The sequence below is a fragment of the Lepus europaeus genome, chromosome 21 (assembly GCF_033115175.1).
Source record: "Lepus europaeus isolate LE1 chromosome 21, mLepTim1.pri, whole genome shotgun sequence".
Lineage (NCBI taxonomy): Eukaryota > Metazoa > Chordata > Mammalia > Lagomorpha > Leporidae > Lepus > Lepus europaeus.
In genome coordinates this window covers 47,022,445-47,043,336 of record NC_084847.1, presented here as the reverse complement: position 1 = coordinate 47,043,336, position 20,892 = coordinate 47,022,445, and the positions used below count along the sequence as shown (strand labels likewise).

At 50.4% G+C, this 20,892-nt stretch overlaps 1 protein-coding gene across 1 annotated transcript in view; it reads left to right on the top strand.

The window, feature by feature from the left end:
• GALNT17 (polypeptide N-acetylgalactosaminyltransferase 17) overlaps positions 1-20,892 on the top strand; it is a 507,972-nt gene that overhangs the window by 448,176 nt on the left and 38,904 nt on the right. Inside the window, exons 7-8 of the mRNA XM_062179837.1 lie at positions 17,951-18,136; positions 20,383-20,520. Coding sequence (XP_062035821.1) covers positions 17,951-18,136; positions 20,383-20,520 — 324 coding nt within the window. The remainder of the gene's footprint in view (positions 1-17,950; positions 18,137-20,382; positions 20,521-20,892) is intronic.

Genomic DNA, 20,892 nt, shown 5'->3' with positions numbered 1-20,892 from the left:
AAAGAAGCTGTCCGTCTCCCAGTGAAGGGGGAGAGGATTCCCCAGAGGAGGCTCCCTGGGCCTTGAAAGATGGGTGGGATTTGGACGGGAGAAGGCAGCTATGGGGGCAGGGGGTAGGCACAGTATGGGCAATTCTTGAGGTTACAGGGGACACGGGGGGTGGGTGTTGTCGGTGCACCAGGTCAAGCCACTGCTTGGGACACCCACTTCCTGTATTGGAGTGCTGCTAATTGGAGTCCTAGGCTGGTGACTCTATTTCACCTCCAGGGACTCAGACTTTGAGCAACAGCCAGGACCGTGGGGACAGCTGGGCTCCAGCAGGTGAAGCTGAACTCCTTGTCACCTCTGCCACAGGCATGAATTATCGCGAGGACCCATCTTCACCACAGGGCACAGCTGCATACAGCAAGCACAGGAACGCTTGGAGCTATTTAAATGCACAAAATCCTATTATCCCGATGTATATGGAAAAGCTACGAACAGCTGATTTTCTGGAGCTCCGAAGGCGTTGTTCCTCCTTGCAACTTGGAGCTTTCTGTGATTGTTTTCATCCGTGGGAGCTTCAGGTGATCTTGTTAGGGGGACGAGTTCTGGCAGGTCGAAGGAGAGGATGGTTGATTGCAGCTGGAAGGCGGCCCCTTTCCTGAATTTATCCCTGGCGCCGTTGGCTCTGAATAAGGATGATGGTTTCTCGCAATCTGGAAACCACGTAGTTGGGAAAATTAGGATAAATGCAAAACAAAGCAAGAGGGGCTGGAAATAACTTCCATCTTAGAACGCCAGCACGCTGATGAGAAAATAAATCAAGCCATGTTTTCCCCCATAAGGTTTGCGGAAATGGGACTTCTTGTAGTGGCTGTTGCACCAGGGATGTCAATTTGTAAACGAGTCATTTAACAGAGTCTCTGTGCGAAGGAGAACGGATTGCAACTTCCACGCTGCCTTCTCACGGCTAACGGAAACGAAGCACTTTAGTTGGTTAGATTTTTTTACCTCTTGGGCAACCTGTGTTGGTGGAATGACGAAAGAATCTCTTGCAATGTATTTGGGAATGTTTTAGATGGTGATGGGCCGCAGCTCCCGAGTCAGCGGTCCTTAGCTTTGGATCAGCTCATCTCCAGGGAGTTTGTGAAGGTGTTCAGGATTCTGCTCACTTGGTGAAAAATGTACCCTATGGCTTTCTGGTTCTTGGGGCCGCCTTCACATGTTTAGACGGTCTCCTGATTACTCTCAAATTTATGAGTCAGTAGCATCCACGCCACATCTTGTTATGTAATGTGTTGAAGAGGCACAGTGTTGCAAAACTTGATAGCTATGGTTTTGTGGAATTGGTTCCTTCTGCAGTTCCTTGCATTTCATTGCATTCGATGCATTTGAAAATATTATCCGGAGGGGATATCTTCAAGTATCCCCAGACGTCCAGGGTGTCCATGGCACAAGGCCTTTGGGATGTCTGTCTGGCTTGAGACAAATAGGTTCCCTGATTGTGTGAGAATGCAGATTCTCAGGTCCCTGCCCAAACCTCTGCGTTTTTCAGAAGTTCCCCCATGGAGCTGGATGCAGCCAGCCCAGGCCAGAGGTGCCTTATCAAGGGAACCTCTGGCTCAGAGATCTGTGTCCCAGTAAGCGGCATCTCCAAGTTTGGGGGTCGATGGATCTGCTGGGAGACAGGGTCACTGAGAGACAGGGTCTTCTTACACTGTGGGAGTAGGTGGGGAGGGAGACAGACCCCTGGCTAGATGTGGGCCCCACATAATCATCCATCCATCTACTGGTTCATGCCCCAGAAGCCCCCACAGCTTGGTCTGTGTCTAGCCAAAGCCAAGAGCCAGGGACTCTATCTAGGTCTCCCATATGGGGGAAAGGAACCCAAGTACTTGGGCCAGGAAGCTGAATGGGAAGCAGAGGCGAGACTCCATCCCAGGCACTCTGTAAAGGATACAACCATCTCAAGTGGCAGCTTAACCCACTGCGTACAAGTGGTTTAGACTCGCAGGGCTTGGGAACCTGTTTTCTTGCCAGGAACCACTGAGATATTTTTAACATCATCCACAGGCCCTACAAAATGATCAACTTAAAAATTTGCTACTGTAGATTTATTGCATTTTGAGTTGCACCTGTGGCTGCCTTGACAAAGCCAGACCAAATGATTTCATAGGCCTTATAGGGCCCGTAGACCAACAATCCCCACCCTGGTAAAGGAAGGTTTTTCTCTATGGAACCTCTTCTGGAACCTTCTATGGCTCAGTACCCCTCTGGGTTCCCCTGGGACATTACCTCGCCTGGCACAAAGTCCAAGGGCAATGTAGGAAGCATTTGATTTCCTTCTAAGCCCTGGGCACTCCTCAAAGGAGCCGGGTGGTGAGAAAATACAGGCACAGGTGACTGTCAAAGAGTTAGACATGGTGAACTTCAACCACTAGAATGGACTATGCATCCAGTCCTCCAGGACAGAGGCCTGGCGTGGCCCCTGGAGGAAACTCAAGCTGATAGCTCTCTGAAGTTCAAGATCAATGCTATTCTGTGGCGCTCTAAGAATTATCAAACCCTCTCACACATGCCTGCTCTGTTACAAAAGGGGGTGCATTGAAGATAATGCAGTACCATCTCCATGTTTTCTCTGAGCCAGAGAGCAGATAGACTGAATTTGGTCACGGTGGCTTTTTTTTTTTTTTTTTGAGTGAACTTTCTGTGAATGGGTAGCGTGCACATGTGGAATCCACCAAGCAGGCTCCGTGGGAGCCAAGATGCTGGCTGTTTGCAGCAGCAGATGTCAGCAGGCAGCAGGTGACATTTTGAAATTGTTCAAATAGACCCCAGGCCTGGCAGACAGGCCGGACACCGTGTTAAGCGAGCAGGAACAAAACAGCGCCAGGAAGAACTGTTTAAAAATGTAAAAGACCATTTTCCTTTATAAGCTCCATTGTTGGCTGCTGCCGCTGCGGCAGATCTCTCAAACATGGAACTGGGCCCCCCAGCAGGGCAAGCAAATGAATGGATTGGGGCAGGTCAGCGACATGGGCTATGTGCAGTCCTCATTGATGCTGAGAAATGGATTGATTTGTGGGAAAGAAACAGAAACAAAATTACTGAGTGGAGGCTGGCGCTGTGGTATAGCAGGTAAAGCCGCCACCTGCAACACCAGCATCCCATCTGGGCGCCAGTTCGTGTCCTGGCTGCTCCTCTTCTGATCCAGCTCCCTGCTAAAGGCCTGGGAAAAGCAGCAGATGATGACCCAAGTGCTTGAGCCCCTGCTACCCCCATGTGGGAGACTGGGAGGAAGCTCCTGGCTCCTGGCTTCAGCCTAGCTCAGCCCTTGCAACTTGTAGCCATCTGGGGAGTGAAACAGTGGATGGAAGATCTCTCTCTGTCTCTCCCTTTCTCTTTCACTCTGTCTTAAACTCTGATTTCCAAATAAATAAATATTTTTTTTAATTACTGGTTGGAGGAAGCTTGAGGAGTGGGGGTGCCTTTGCTTCCAGACCTGGGATCCGTTTTAGAGTGTGGGCTTCCTGCGTGCATCTAAAATTCTCCTCACTATAGTTCACATTACAGGGTGCACAGTGCCTGGTGCAAGGCACTGTGGCCGCTGGAACCAGCCAGCTTCCAAACCTGAGCGGCTTAGTGAGATCAGCATCCATCATAGATGTCCCCAGTGGGTTGGCAGGCAGCCTTCCTGGTGGTGGCTCAGGGACCTTGGCTCCTCCACCTGCAACAGGTGACCTCCAGGTGTCTGTACAGTGGGATAGTGGATGGAGACACCATGCTGACTGCACCACAGCAGCTCTCAGGTGATGCACAGGTGAGAAGGAGGCTCGTGGCTATGTCTCACTGGCAGGGCAGGCAGGGAGTGGGGTTCCCAGGAGGCTACAGTGCCCAGATTGCAGTCTTAGCTCCAGAGAGTGGACAGGCACCGGAGCTGACACCAAGGGAGGCTTGCCCACACCCTTTCCGTGGGTGTTGTCCTATGTGGTTGAGTTTGTCAGTGAGTGAACTCCTTGAGCCCAGTTAGAGCATCACCCAGGAGTTTCGACTCGATAAAGGGCACTGAGATGTGTTCCGTTGTCAGCAAAGGAGTAACCCTTTCGCTTGTAAGGACGCTCACCTGATCAAAGGCCTAATGTTCACAGGAAATAGCTGACCAGATGTGGTCAGGATCGTGGCGTAGCAGGTTAAGCCGCCACCTTCGACCCCAGCGTCCCATATCCGATAGCAGGTTCAAGTCCCGGCTGCTCCGCTTCCAATCCAGCTTCCTGCCGGTGAGCTATAAAGAGTAATAGGCCCTCATGTGGTGGTCAGTTGCAGATGGACTGTGCTACCTGGCAGAGCTGTAGGAGCTCCTGAGCAGCTCTGGGCTCTTCCTAATCCTACTCTTCCACTGCAGACAACGAATACTGCTTCCTGTTTGATTCTGGAAGCAGTTGTCTTTTAGGAAGTGATTTCCAAAGAGTTGCATAAAATTCAATAAAAAGATGAGTTTATCTTAGTGCAAAAAAAAAAAAAATGGAGATCCACACATAATTTTTCAGAGTCCACATTTTTCCGTGAACATTTTTAATTCCTTTCATATTTATCTTTTTTTTAAAGATTTATTTATTTACTTGAAAATCAGAGTTACACAGAGAGAGAAGGAGAGGCAGAGAGAGAGAGGTCTTCCATCCGATAGTTCACTCCCCAGTTGGCCGCAACAGCCAGAGCTGCGCCTATCCGGAGCCAGGAGCCAGGAGCTTCCTCTGGATCTCCCACGTGGGTACAGGGGCCCAAAGACTAGGGCCATCTTCTACTGCTTTCCCAGGCCACAGCAGAGAGCTGGATCAGAAGTGGAGCGGCTGGGACTCGAACCGGCACCCATATGGGATATCAGCACCGCAAGCGACGGCTTTACCCGTTACACCACAGCACCGGCCCCCGTATTTATCCTTAACAGAGTTGGGTTCAGTTAGGGGACTCAAGCACCAGAGAGGCTGAGCCCACCTCTAAGGGCCTTAGGAGCAGCGAGTGACATCAGCCATCCCCCCCCCCACCCTCCTTCCAGATCACAGCTCACATTCAGAAAGCCCTGGCCCTTCTGGTATTGAAGACGTAGAATGAAATATCATTCGCTTTCTTCCTGGAGCTCAACGGGATTTATCTATAATTGCACGCTACCAGCTCCTCTTTAATCCTAGGCAAAATTCACACTGAATTATGGTGAGAGAAGGGGGGCGGCCTGCGTAGGTGTGAAGTGAATACCGTGTTATCAGCCACCCCCCACTTCCGGCAGCTTGCACACCCAGGTCTTAATACAGTTCTCAGACCTTTGCTGGCATTCTCACTTTAAGTGCTAAACAAACAGGGAAGACCGTGAACTTTGGCCATGGGGTCTGGTGTCTAAATTATCTTTCTATCGCTGGCAGCAGAGCGCTCGGAGCGCTGGTCTTAGCGTACATATGTATGGCACTGCAAATGCCGAGAGCGGGGAAAGGTGTCGTAGCCGCTGGGGGGGGGGGGGCTGCAGGTCCCAAGGAGGGGTGGGCAGCAGAGAAACAGGTGCAGGGTCAACCGGATGTGGGAGGTGCCTGGGAGTAGGGAGAGAGGCTGCAGGAGGGACAAGGGATAGGAGCAAAGAAGAGATCGGGAGTAGGGCACAGGGCGAGGCCAACAGAAGTAAGTCTGATCCCAGCTACTCTCTCGGCTGTTTCTCTAACACACCAGTCCCGAGTATACGATCATGTTGGGCAGGAAGGCTGGTGGCTTCATCCATTTCCTGTGTCTTATAACACAATACCATGTTGTAAAAAAATGAGGATGATTTTGACTCACAGTTCTGGGGGAGGAGGGGTCCAAGGTACCTGCGTGTCCCTTCTGATCTCTCACCTTGTAAAGCCATGAGGATTCAGTCATGGATGGCGATGACTGTATCTCACACCAGTCACCTGGCAGAGAGCTCCGCTCTAAACACCCTAACTGGATTTAGTTTCTATCCTCTTAATTGAGGAGCTGACTATCAAAACATCAGCCCCTGGGGAACATATCCACACCATATCCAAGCTGTAGCAGCTGCAATGAATTATCTTATTTTATTTATTGTCTATTTATTTTGGTTTTTCTGAAAGGCAGAGAGAGAGAGAATTTCTTCCATCCGCTGGTTCACTCCCCAGATGGCCACACTGGCAGGGCTACACTAGGAGCCAGGAGCCTGGAACTCCATCCTGACCTCCCTCATGGCTGACAGTGTTACAGGGACTTGAGCCATCCTCCACTGCTTTCCCAGGCACATTAGCAGGGAGCTGGACCGGAAGCAGAGCAGCCAAGACTCACGAAACGACACCGGCACTCCAGCATGGAATGCTGGTGTTGTCAGAGGCAGTGACTTAATACGCTGCCCCCCGACCCTGGAGGGAGAATTTTAAGCTGGTGAAATTAGATCAATATTGTTATTCCCCCATCCATAGTTTTTTTTTTTTTTTTTTTTTTTTTGGTGCTTAAGCAATATCAACAAAAGCCAAAAGAAGCAAGCCCTCCCCACACCCCTCCCAAGCTCCATAAATCAAACTGCTTTCACTCTGCGTTTCTTTTCTCCTCCATATCACATGTCACTTACCAAACTTCATTTTAATTCCTCATCTAGTATCAGGAGAAATGGCTTGCATGGACTGGCAGTAGAATCCAGGTAGTTAGGGGTTCTCGCCATTGTGGTACTTAAATTGAGATATGTCTTGAGGTCCGTATTTGTAAATCCTATTTCTGAGACACAGTAATAAATAAAGCAGAAGATTGAAATTGAATTTTTGTTAGAGGACTTCGGGAGGAAAGCCATTATGTGTCTGTCCCAGTTAGTGGGAGAGAGTGTGTGTTTCAGCAGGGAAAAGTCAGCTCACCCACCAGCGGGGCAGAGGGACACTGCATGGTGCAAACTGCTGCTTTTCAACAGGAAGCATCTGTTCCTCTGGGAAAACGGTTGTCCCAGAAGTCTTTAAAAACACAGAAACACGGGTGGAGGGCCGGCACTGTGGCATAGCAGGTAAAGCCGGCCTCTGTAACACTGGTATCCCCTATGGGTGCTGGTTCAAGTCCCGGCTGCTTCGCTTCTGATCCAGCTCTCTGCTAATGGCCTGGGAAGAGCAGCGCAAGATGGCCCAAGCACCTGTCACCTGTCACCCAGGCGTGACAAGGCATCTTTTGTACATTCTGTGCATTTGGACAAATAAATAAGGACATGAGTCTCCCATTTCAGTATCATACACGGTGATTTCATGGCCCTAAAAATCCTGTTTTTTTTTTTTTTTTTGGCTGGCACTGTGGAGTAATAAGTTAAGCCTCTGCCTGCAGCGTTGGCATCTCATATGGGCACTGGTTTGAGTCTTGGCTGTTCCACTTCCTATCCAGCTCCCTGCTAATGGCCTGGGAAAAGCAGCAGAAGATGGCCCAAGTGCTTGGGCCCTTGCACTCAACCATGTGGGAGACCTGGACAGAGCTCCTAGCTCCTGGCTGTGGATCGGCCAAGCTCCAGCCATTGCGGCCATTTAGGGAGTGAACCAGCAAATGGAAGACCTCTCTCTCTGTCTCTTCCTCTCTCCATCTGTAACTCCGCCTTTCAAATAAATCTTTAAAAAAATCCTCTGTGTCTTACCAACACACGCTGTCTCCAGGTTTGCCTGCCGTATCATGGGAACACATAATATGCAGTGAGTGCAAATCTACATGATAAAACGCAGTGAAAACCGTCTCCTTGCTTCTTGAGAGATGTCAGTGAGATCTCTTGCTGTCTGAGTGCCATGTGCTTGTGTAACCAGGAGGAAAGTTTGCTGGAAGTGGGTGGGAGACCGTCACCCACAAGCTTGTATATCCCATACTCCTTTCTGGCTGACCTGTCAACTCCCTTGGCATCCTGACCCTTGGGAGTCACAGGGTTGGTCACGCTCAGAGGGAGCCAAGCCACACATCCCTGGGGAGGGACCAGAGGTGTCTGCAAGAGAGCAGAGCGAGTGGGGCAGCACCTGGGGAGCTGGAATTTCATGGTTTCTGGCTGACCTGGGCTTGCAGAGCTGGCTCACAGGATGGGTGGGATGGGGCATCCGTGGCTGCCAGCGGCATCCTGCTATGAGGATTCATTGAAAAGTCTGTGGGAAGTGGAATTTTGATGCCCCGAAATTTGAAGTCCAGGCACAGGCGTTTCATAAACACAGAATGTCCATGAACTTTACAAAGACCTCTCATATAGATGCTTTCAATTTCATTGGCAACCAAAACAATCCTATGTTCTTAAAAACTTAATTTTTTTTGGCATAGCATATTTTTAATTTGTAATATTTTAATTCACATTGTAACCAAAGGCTTATAAATGAAGAGTTCAACAATAATAACAACAGCAACAAAAATAAATAACAGTAAAAGACAATAATTGAGCAGGAAAATAAGCATGGCCCATATAGAATCGTCAAACGCAAAGATGCTCAACTTCACTCATACACAGGAAGTTGTTTTTTTTTAAAGATTTTATTTATTTATTTGAGAGGTAAGAGTTACAGACAGTGAGAGATTGAGACAGAGAGAAAGGTCTTCCTTCTGTTGGTTCACTCCCCAGATGGCCGCAATGGCGGGAGCTGCGCCGATCCGAAGCCAGGAGCCAGGAGCTCCTTCTGGGTCTCCCACGCAGGTGCAGGGGCCCAAACACGTGAGCCATCTTCTACTGCTTTCCCAGGCCATGCAGAGAGCTGGATTGGAAGTGGAGCAGCCGGGTCTCGAACCGGCGCCCATATGGGATGCCGGTGCAGCAGGCAGGGATTAATCTACTGCACCACGGTGCTGGCCACAGGAAGTTTTAAAGTAATTACAAAATCATTAAAACTACAGTTGTACATAAATCTTAGTTTGACAAAGATTTAAACCAGTTCGACAAAACACGGTATTTGCAGGATTTCTTTTTTTGTCTTTTTTCTTTTTGTTTTTAATCTTTCAAATTGAGCTCCCACCTCTAAGGGAGAACATGCTGTATTTTTCTTTCTGTGTCTGGCTTATTTCACTCAACACAAAGTCCCTCTGTTGCCACCATTCAGATGCAAATAAGCTTATCTTTTAATTCCATTTTCCCTGAACTGTTTGAAGTCCACTGATAGACCCTGTGAGTGGAGGTTCCCCTACCTGGGCTTGGGCAGGGAGCAGATGACCAAGGAACCATCTGTGGGGCACACTGGTGGCCTCTGAAGGCAGAGTCCCCACCTCCACTTCCCTGCCCATGCCTGTGCCCTGGGCCGGGACACCAGTCCCACCCACATACCCAGTGCCTGATCAGGGCACTTCTAGAACCTTCTAGAAATTTCCAGCCCTTCCTGTCCTTGGATGATGCTGTGATCCTACTGAAGATGTGGGTGGGAAATCTAGGAAGACATGGGTGGATCCTTGGAATCTGGTTACCATGACGACACAGGCGCCATGTTTTCAGAGCCTCCTGTTGGCCGTGTGTGGCTCCAAGTGTTTGATGTGTTTCCCATCTGCAGTGAACCTCCCAACAGCGCTAACAGGCGAGCCAGGGCTGTTGGGATTCATCGCTGTACACAGCAGGTCATGGAGACCTAGGTAGGAGAAACTGGCCAAGGCCATCTGCTAAAGAGCGGAGTCTGTGCTGGGAGCAGGCCACCTGCAGTGTGAACCAGTGACCGTGTTGCTGGTCTACCTCTGGAGGACTCTGGCTGGGTCTTTCATCTCAAATGGCCCCCACGGTGGCTCTGCAGTGGAGGCAGGTACATGGTACAATTCCATCTTACAAGGAAAGAACTGAGGCCAGATGTGAAAGGGGGTGAGGTGGGTGGCAGGTGCAGGGAGAAGGGACTGCTTGACTTTAGAGGACTAGAACAAACGTATGTTCCTCAGTGCATGGACCATTCCCTTGCACCCCACAGCCACCTCCACACCAGCTCCACACAGAGCCCGGGGAGGATCAGAGAGGCCTTGAAGCCTGGGGCCTACGAGAAACACTGAAGAGAGGGGTGAGAGGTAGTGGTCGGGAATACAGCTTCATTTTCCCCTACGGCCTCAGCTAATGAGGAAACAACAAACAGCCCAAATGCCCACCGACTGATGAATGGGTAAACAGAATGTGGTACCTCCGTATGATGGGATACTATTAAGCTGTAGGAAGGCATGCAACGGTGACAACAAGCCACAGCACTGATGAAGCTGGAAGCCATGCTGGAGGCAGGCGTTGTGGTGTGGCCGTGGAGTCACCATGTGGGACACCTTCATCCCAAACACGCACTTCTGGCACCTCTGCTGTTTTTTTGGTTTGTTTCTGTTTTATTTTAGTGAAAATTTATTTTATTTATTTGAAAGGCAGAGAGAGAGAGAGAGAGATCTTTGATCCACTGGCTCACTCCCCAAATAGCTACAACAGCCAGGGCTCGGCCAGGCCAAAGCCAGGAACCTGGAACTCTATCCTGGTCTCCCACCTAGGTGACAAGGACCCATGTACTTGGGGCCATTTTCTGTTGCTTTTCCAGGCACATTCACAGGGAGTTGGATCAGAAATGGAGCAGCCAGGACTCAAACCAGTGCACTGAAAAGGGACGGTGGTATTGCAAGCAGTGGGTTAGCCTGCTGATCCACATGCCAACCCGTCTCTGCGTCTGCTCCAGCTTTCTGCTGATGCTTCCTGGGAGGTAGCAGGTGCTGCCTCCAGTACTTGGGTCCCGGACACCTACATGGCAGACTGGGATGGAGTTCTTGGCTCCTGGTTTAGCCTGGCCCAACCTTGAATGTTGTGAGCATTTGGGGAGTATACCAGCAGGTGGGAGATTTCTCTCTCTCTCTCTTTACCCCCCCCCCCCTTTTAAGTAGATCAAAATAAATAGACATTAAAAAGAAGACATTGCACTAACCACAAGGAATACTTACTGTATGTTGCCTCTTCCTCCAGAAACAGCAAACATATAGAAATGAAGTGGATTGCCTAGGGCTGGGGTATGGGGGCAGGGAGAAGAGAAAGACACTGGGATGTGACTGGTATGGGGTTTCTAATCAGAGGATGAAAAGTGTCTAGGGGGCAGCACTGTGGCGCAGTAGGTTAATCCTCTGCCTGTGGTGCCAGCATCCCATATGGGCACCGGTTCTAGTCCCGACTGCTCCTTTTCTGATCCAGCTCTCTGCTATGGCCTGGGAAAGCAGAATAGCATGGCCCAAGTGCTTGGGCCCTGCACCCACATGGGAGACCTGGAAGAAGTTCCCGGTTCTTGGCTTTGGATTGACTCAGCTCCGGCCATTGCGGCCATTTGGGGAGTGAGCCAGTGGAAGGAAGACCTTTCTCTCTGTCTCTTCCTCTCACTGTCTGTAACCTCTCAAATAAATAAATACAATATTTTTTAAAAAGTGTTTAAGTTGGATTGTGGTGATGGTTGCACAACAGTGAGTATACTACTAACAACCACGGAAGGTACCCTGCAGGTGCACTTTTTCTTTGTTTAAAAATAAATAGAGCCACAGCCCACCAGGTCCCCCTCTTCAGCCAAACCTGAGGGGCCACCCCAGCCTGTGGTCCTCTGAGCCGCCTCACTCCTTACTTTGCATCTTCTCTATGATCCACTGGACGGTTTGCCAACGAATGGTCCACAGCCTCTCCTATGCTCTTGCAGACTCAAGTCTTGCTGGTGGTAATTGCCTAGTTGCGACCTGAACTCCCTTGCTGCTCTCTGCAGTGCCTCTTCACACAACTCCAGGCATGCCCCACACCACTTGCCTCCCCCCCCCAACTCACACACCCACGTGCCGACACACTCGCAAAACCACAGCTGTGTGGCGTGCATCTTGGCACGGTGGGTAAAGCCGCCGCCTGCAACACCAACATCCCCTATGGGCTCCAGTTCGAGTCCTGGCTGCTCCACTTCCAGTCCAGCTCCCTGCTCATGGCCTGGGAAAGCAGTGGAAGATTCCCCAGTACTTGTGTCCCTGCCACCCACGTGGGAGACCCAGAAGAAGCTCCTGGCTCCTGGCTTTGAGCTGGCCCAGCCTTTGCCATTGCGGCCATTTGGAGAATGAGCTAACTGATGGAAGCGCTCTCTCTCTCGCTCTCTCTCTAATTCTGCCTTTCAAATAAATAAAACTTAGAACTTACAGCTGTGATGTGCACCACACAAGCATGTAATAGGAGGCTTTGGTTTCCTCTGGGCTTCCCCTGAGCAAGTGATGCCGGAGCAGAAGGCTGGAGTCTGAGGCAGGTTGGGAGAGGGTAACCCAGGCAGCAGTGTGGCACGTGGAAGGATAAGAAGAAGGCTGGTGGGGTTGGAGTAGCTGCAGAGCATGGTCTGGGGTTGGAGGAGGGGAGCTGCTTCAAGGCCTTGAGGTCCACATGAAGGTGCTGGACTTTGTTTTCAGAGTGGTGAGAGCCAGTGTGGCACTGGGGCGTGGCATGAGCAAGACTCTGAGTGGAGGTCACATTGGGTAGAGTCTGGATGGAGGCGGTGGCCATGGTCTGGATGACCAATGGTGGGAGCTTGGACCGGGCTGATGGTGGGGGAAGGAGCAGTCTGGGGGTCACAATGCATAAGGAGGGAAGAAGATGGAGTTGAGCCACAGTTAGGGAGTGTCATGGCGGGACTTGGTGATGGATTGGCTGGTGGCTAGGGGAGGAGGGGAGTGCTGAAGAAGGCGTCTGTGTTGCTCTCTGGTTTACCAGTCACCAGGACATGGGGAGGGAAGCCCCATGGCTCCCCCTATACCAGCATCCAGATTCTTTCCAGAATCATCCCAAGCAGGTGGTGAAGATCTCCAGCAAAGTGGATTTCCGGTAATCGTGCCCTCATTCACGGTCTAATGACACAGCTGAATGCTCTCACTGTATTACTTCAGCTAAAAATCTACTTAACTCCTGAGTGATACTTCCTGCTGATTGGAGAAGCAGCTGTTTTCTGAACATCATGGGTTAAGACCGTACCTTGACTATTAGAATTTTGTGAAAGTAGGTGAGACCCCCCCGACTTACTCTTAGGACTGTGGTTTCCAAAGTGGGATTCACTAGAACACCCATTGAGGGTACAAGAGGAATATTTTAGCGCTTACATTTTTATATAGTTTTTGAGTTTCTGTATTCCTGTTACTTTTCCCATATAAAATGCAAGAACCAAAGGTTCTGTCTCTGGATTGAAAGTGTATGTTTTTTTTCTAAGATTTATTTGTTTACTTGAAGGTCAGAGTTACACAGAGAGAGGAGAGGCAGAGAGAGAGAGAGAGAGAGAGAGAGAGAGAGAGAGAGAGAGAGAGAGAGAGAGAGGGAGAGAGAGAGAGAGGTATTTTCCATCTGCTGGTTCACTCCCCAATTGGCTGCAATGGGCCAGATATGAACTGATCGAAAGCCAGGAGACGGGAGCCTCCTCCGGGTCTCCCATGTGGGTGCAGGGGCCCAAGGACTTGGACCATCTCCTACTGCTTTCCCAGGCCATAGCAGGATCAGAAGTGGAGCAGCTGGGACTTGAACCAGTGCCCACATGGGATGCCGGCACTGCAGGGGGCAGCTTTACCCAGTATACCATAGCGCTGGCCCTGAAAGTGTAAGTATTTTTACTTTGTGTCTGTACTGAGCACGTACAGACTTTTTTTTCTTTGTCATGGCTCCCTAACCAATACAGTAGAACAGCTGTTTACAGAGCATTTCCATTGCATTAGGTATAATCCACCACCTAGAGATGATTTAAAGTATATGGGATGATATGTGTAGGTTCTATGCAAACACTACACCATTTTACATAAAGAACTTGAGCACCCACGGATTTCACCATCTATAGAGGCTGCTAGAAGTAATCTCTCAAAGACACTGAATGTCAGTGGCATAGTAGTGTATGCGCATGATTTAAAAAGGAGTAAAGCATGGGGCCAGCACTGTGGTGTAGTGGGTAAAGCTACTGCTTGCAAGGTTGACACCCCATGGGGGTGCCAGTTCAAGTCCTGGCTGCTCCACTTCTGATCCAGCTCCCTGTTAATGCGCCTGGGAAAGCAACGGAAGATGGCCCAAGTGCCTGAACCCCTGCACCCATGTGGGAGACCAGGAAGAATCTCCTGGCTCCTGACTTTGGGTCAGCCTGGTTCCGGCCATTTAAGCCATTTGGGGAGTGAACCAGCGGATGGAAGGTCTTGCTGTCTGTCTCTCTTGCTATAACTCTGCCTTTAAAATAAACATTTTTTTTAAATGTACAGTGAACATACTAGAGAGGGTGCCCTTTACAAATTTGAAACAGATCAAAAATATCTAGAGCCCACAGTCTGAGAGAATGGTCACCATCAGCCAGCCAGTAGCATTGGCATTGACTTGTTGGCCTCTTCCACCCCTCTCCTCACTTCCACCAAGGTGGCAGCCTCAACCTCCCTCACTTTCCTCCCCAGCTCTTGGTGACAGAGACCCAGCGGAGAGTGTGACCAGGGTAGTGCAGTACCCAGGTCATCGGATGCCCATGCCTCTTTCTGGAAGACCCCGGAACCTTCATCCAGCTGTGTAGGCATTGGCAGGGCATATCCCTTGCTTAATTCCTTTCTGCCTCTATAAAACAGAGTCATGAACTTCCAGCCATGGAAAAGATACTAAAAGTCTTCCAGGTTTGTGGTTTCCCCGACGTAGCTATCACATCACATCACAGAGGGGAACTGTATGGCACCTGCCAGTGTCTCAGCTTTGTACCGTGGGAGTGGGGTTCATGGGTCTGGGGTGGGCTCCAGACATTGGTCACTTTAGAGAGCTCCCTTGGTGATGTGGAGACACGGCCAGGTTTGGGAACCCATGAGCCATGCCAGCTTTTCCCTCCAGCCCTTGAAGGAAGGACTTTGGGGGAAACATCAGGGTCGCCCCTGGAGCCCCTCAACCAGGTGATGTCCAGTTCTGGAAATGCCCACTTTGGCCTTGTTTGATGATGGGAGTCATTCTCAACCCTTCTCTCTGCCAACCACATCCAATCCATTCCTGATGATTTTGCCTCTTAAAAATCTGTTGAGGGGAGAGCCAGTGCTGTGGTGTAGCAGGTAAAGCTGTCACCTGCAGTGCCAGCATCCCATATGGGCGCCAGTTCTAGTCCTGGCTGCTCCAATTCCGATCCAGCTCTCTGCTGTGGCCTGGGAAAGCAGTAGAAGATGGCCCAAGTCCTTGGGCCCCTGCACCTGTGTGGGAGACCTGGAAGAAGCTCCTGGCTCCTGGCTTTGGATGGGCATAGCTCCAGCCGTTGTGGCCAATTGGGGAGTGAACCAACAGATGGAACACCTCTCTCTCGCTCGCTCTCTCTCTCTCTCTCTCTCTGCCTCTCCTTCTCTCTATATATAACTTTGATTTTCAAGTAAATAAATAAATCTTAAAAAAAATCTCTTGGTAGAGGTAAGTGTTTGGCCTTGGGGTCAGGGGGCCCAGTAAAATACCCACATCCTACGTCAGAGTATCTGAGTTCCATTTTTCACTCTTTCTGCTAACTCCAGCTTCCTGCTAATGTAGCCCTTGCGAGGCAGCAGTGAGGGGTTCAGGTCACTGGGTTCCCACCACCCAGATAGGAGACCTGGGTGGCCTTCCCTGGCTAGCATTGGCCTTGGCCCAGCCCTGGCCATTGCAGACATTTGGAGAGTGAACCAGAGGATGGAGTGCTTACTCTCTCTGTATGTCTGTGCCTTTCTTTCTGTTTCAAATAAATTGATAAATCCATCCAGTGTCTCTTCCTATTGTATTTCCCAGCCAGATCTACTGACTTCTCCCTTCTTCTTGCTGCTGATCTGTTTTCTACACTACAAGCTTTTCAAACCCCAGTCCTTCCATGCCTTTGTGGTAGAACAAAGACCGATTTCCTAAACTCAGCCCACAAGCCCTTGCCAAGGGTAGACCCTGCCTATCCCCTCAGTTCTACACAGCTTGTCCATTGTCTGTCGTTTACAAAGTCCCCAAGGCTTATTTAGCTCTCAGCATTGGAGACTGAAACTCCAGAACTAAGCAGATTGCTTTATTCAGCCTCTGATGAGGGCCCTATTGGCTGTGTCACGTGGTAGCAGAGAAACAAAAAAGAACATGGCCATGTTGCAAGAGAGGGCAAACACAGGGGGGTGGGCTTAGCTTGATAATGACTTACTCGAGAGAAATAACCAAGGTCCCAAGAGAACTACATGAATCCATTCTTTTAAATCCATTTAATCCATTTATTTATTTGAATTAAATTATAAAATATTAAATTCTTTTAATCCGTTTATTTATTTGAAAGGCAGAGAGAGAAAGAGAGAGAGGGTCTTCCCTCAGCTGGCTCACTCCCCAAATGGCTGCACCAGGCCAAAGCTGGGAGCCCAGAACTCCATCCTGATCTCTCACATGGGTGACAGGGACCCAACTTCTTGGCTGTCATCGGCTCCCTCCCAGGATGCGTTAGCAGGAAGATGGGTTGGAGGTGGAAGAGCTGGGACTCCAACCGGCACTCTGGGGGTGCTGGTGTGGCACTGTGCCACCACTTCCGTCACCTCTGCATTGTCCATGCTGAGAGCAATGCCCCTGATGACTTAATCACACTCCACAAGGCTCTGTCTCTTACAGGTCCCCACCCCTCTCCATGGAGCTAAGGAATGCTGCAGGCCAGTGGGCTGTCGCTCTGCCCTCTTGGACTGCAGGAGTAGTGAGGACTGGCCTGCTGCTGTCCTGTGAGGCTGATGTTGGGGTTCAAGCTCCCCCCTTTTGAGCAACTTCCTCTACCTCTCTCACCCTCCGTTTCCTCTTCTGTAAGGATTTAATGAGGTCATTGGGGTACATGTATTTCCTCTTCCTTTCCATATATTGTAGCTTTGAGTTGCTGCGTCTCTCGGGTGTTCCCAGAGTGCTTTGCAGCTCGAGCTGCCCTCTGGTGTCATTTTCAGTCTCACCGAATCTGCTGCTGGTTGCTCACCCTTGGGACTCCAAAGGCAGTCTGTGTCACTGGAGGTGACAGATTGAGCTGTAGATGGAGGCTGGGCAGGTGGGATGAAAGCAGGTGTGCGCTCAGGCACTGATGATGTCACTGTGGGATCCTTCGGGCCAACACTGCCCCTTGTGATTCACACTGGGGGCTTGCTGGCCCCAAGAGATCAGTGTACCCTCAAGACTCCCAGCAGTGTGAAAGCCCCCTGCCCCTTTCCAAAAGGGCACGGCGGCTCTGTGTTGGTCTACACTGCAGAACCCAGGGTAGGAAGCCACTATCCCTGCCACCCTGGCTAGGCCTTCTGAGATACCTGTCTGAAGCCCCACACAGCATCTCCCTCTTGGTTAAGAGGTTCAGTGTCAGGGCCAGTGTTGGCACAGCTGGTTAAGCTGCCGCTTGTGACACTGGCATCCTGTGTCCGAGGGCTGATTCCAGTCCTGGCTGCTCTTCTTACTACTAACAACTCGCTGTTAATGAACCTGGGAAGGCAGTGGAAGAGGGCCCAAGTGCCTGGATTCTTGCTATGGGAGACCTGGATGGAATTCCTAGCTCCTGGATTTGGCCTGGTCCAGCCCTGGATATTATAGCTATTTGGGGAGTGAACCAACAGATGGGGGATCTGTGTGTGTGTGTGTGTGTGTCCCTTTCCCTGTCACTCTGCCCCAGGACCCAGCTCAGCCCCTTCTCCCTTTTCCTTCCACTCCTAATCACTACGTGCACTGAGCTTGGCCGCACCCCAGGCATTGGCGCCTTGGATCTGGACTGCAGCTGGTGATAGCCCAAGCACTTGGGTCCCAGCTCTTGTCTGGCCAGCCCTGGATGCTGTAGGCATTTGGAGAATGAATCAAGTGGGTGGAAGATTCTCTCTCTCTCTCTCTCTCTCTCTCTCTATCTGCCTTTCAAATAAAATTAAAACTAACTAAATAAAGATTTTTAAAGAATGTTCTTAAACCCTCCTTCTTGTGTGTTTAAGTCAGATTAGGCCATGCTGCACTGCGAGAACAAACCTATCCTGACATCCCCTGTGTTATCCCTCACTCAAGGCGAGTTGGCTGAACCCTCGTGTCTGTCTGTGCCCCCAGGTGTGGCTGTGCGGAGGCAGCATGGAGGTCCTGCCTTGCTCACGGGTGGCCCACATCGAGCGCAAGAAGAAGCCATACAACAGCAACATCGGCTTCTACACCAAGAGGAACGCCCTCCGGGTGGCTGAGGTCTGGATGGACGACTACAAGTCTCACGTGTACATCGCGTGGAACCTGCCGCTGGAGGTAGGGCCCGGCAGTGCGTCCCCGCCACCCTTACTGCCTGGCGGTCACAGGTCACAGGTCGTGAGCCCGTGCATGGTTCTTCCCTGGAATGACACTCACGTTTGCAAAATCCTGCATGGGTCCGGAGGCGTTCACAGATACCCGAAGCCCTGCTTTGCTTGGACATTGGCCCAGTAGAAAGCTCTCAGTCAGCCCACTTGCAAACATGAGAAGGTTCTGATTTTGTTCATCCTGGCTTCGTTATGGTCATCTGAATGTTCATTTTTGGTGCAGAACAATTGAAATCCACACATAGATTGCTCATCATTTTATGTTTTCCTGCAGCTTTTTGGGGTTCTTGCTCATGTTTCAGGTACTTGATAAGTTCCTTATCACACTATCTCATTTAATTCTCCTAACAACCTTGGCAGGTGCATTGACCACATTGCACTTCAAATAAGGCATAGTCAACCTGTATATTTTATGGCTTTCCCTATACCTACTTATGTACCTGTGATCAAGTTTAACTTGCAAATTAGACAACAGAAGAGGTTAACAGTAATAACTTCTGGGGCTGGCCCTGTGGCATAGCAGGTAAAGCCACCACCTGCAGTGCCGACATTAGATATGGCCGCTGGTTCAAGTCCCGGCTGCTCTTCTTCCCATCCAGCTTTCTACTTATGGCCCAGGAAAGCAGTAGAAGATGGCCCAAGTCCTTGGATCACTGCACCCACATGGGAGACCCGGTGGAAGCTCCTGGCTCCAGCTTCGAATCAGCCCAGCTGTGGCCATTGTGGCCATTTAGGGAGTGAACCAGCGTATGGAAGACCTGTATTTCTGTCTGTCTCTGCCTCTCTATAGCTCTGCCTTTTAAGTAAAGTAAATAAATCTTTAAAAAAACAATAATAACTACTAATAAAATAGTACAATTATCACAACATACTGCAACAAGTTGTTTAAAATTTACAGAGTGTTTATTTCTGGAATTTTCCACGTGGTGTTTTAGAGCCATGGTTGACCTCAGGTAACTGACAGGGTGGGATGCGAAATCCATAGACAAGAGGTATCCATTGTCTTACTGCCCCCCATTGATTGCCAGTGGGACCCTACCACGCTTCTGGCCATTTTCATTAACCACGCGAGGTCTATTCAAACAAAGAATTCGTTGCTCAGGTTTGCCTTTGAATTGTACTAAGTTTGACATTCAAAGCGATCTGCTTTGCTGTTGGAGAGATGTTAATGAGGTGATTCAGACTCTCTTCCCCGGCCTGCAGAACGCCCACCTGGCTGTGCCTCGGAGCCCTGTGAGCTTCCTGTGTGCACTGGTTCCTGGCCATCCTGTGACGGAGAGTGAGGAGTCACACTCCAGATACTTTATTTCTCCCTGTCAGCTCTCAGCAGCCCAGCGCAGGTTCATTTCTGTAAGAGCGGAGTGAATTATTCATTAGAACATCATTACAAGCTTTGCAATGGAAAATTATGTTCCCTTCTGCATATAATGAACTTCACAAAGAGCCAACACGGGGCAAAATTACACATAGAGAGAACAGGAAGACAGGAGACCGGGTCCAGGCACTTACTCTCGTGTCTTCTTCGAATAATTCCTCTAGTAATTGGCTCAGATCATTACTGAGGACATGGGGGTGAGAAGAAGCTGAGAATGTAGTTCTTCAACCTCCCTCTCCCCACCCCAGGAACCCATCGGCACTGATGGGGAGGATGGGGCTGCTCCAGGAAGAAGGTCTCCCTACCCTGGTCTGGATGGCCCCTTAATCCAACCTTCCCAGGAAGCTCACAGGGCTTAAGATTGTCTCTTGATGGGGGGGGGGGGGTGTGGCATGGTGGGGCAGCAGGTAAAGTCACCGGCTGTAACGCCAGCATCCCATATGCACGCCACTTTGAGTCCCAGCTGTACCGCTTCCCAGCCAGCTCCCTGCTGATGCTCCTGGGAAAGCAGTGGCAGAAGACAGCCCAAGTACTCTGGCCCCTGCACCCATGTGGGAGACCTTCGAGAAGCTTCTTGCTCCTGACTCAGTCTGGCCCAGCCCTGGCTGTTGCAGCCATCTGGGGAAACAATGAGCCGATGGATGCTCTCTCTCGCTCTCGCTGTGTCTCTCTCTCTCTCTCGGTAACTCTGACTTTCCAAAGCTAAATAAATCTTTGGGAGAAAAAGAATAAAATGATCCCCTGGAAGGTGTCCCTGAGGGGGACGTCCCCTGGACAGATCTCCCTGTCACTAACACCCCCGTGCGTCTCTCTTCCTGCAGAATCCAGGGATCGACATCGGCGACGTCTCCGAAAGAAGAGCATTAAGGAAGAGCTTGAAGTGTAAGAACTTCCAGTGGTACCTGGACCACGTGTACCCAGAAATGAGAAGATACAACAACACCATTGCATACGGGGAGGTAACGGAGCCCGTGCGCGCTCGCCGTTCGGGTTGCTGCTCCGGGGGCCAGGGGGTTGATTTGCTGGAGGGAAGTGGAGCCACTGGTTCATGTACTCATTCATTCATTCAGTGAGTGTTTGCTGGTAGAGAGGAAGGGGGTGGGGGTGGGTGGTCCAGGGCCTGGCAGCAAAGCCACTGCGGCTTGGGGGCTAATGTCTTAAATATCTGGTCCCAGACAAGGACAAAAGGTGGTGGCAGGCTTTTCTGTCTGAGAAATCCTGGGTGATGAGCTGTGTGTGGGACATTTGACTCTGCCTTTCCCTGGGACCTGTCTGTGTAGCCATTGAGCAGGAAGTTGGGCATAAACAGAGGCAGGGACCGGAGCTTCCAC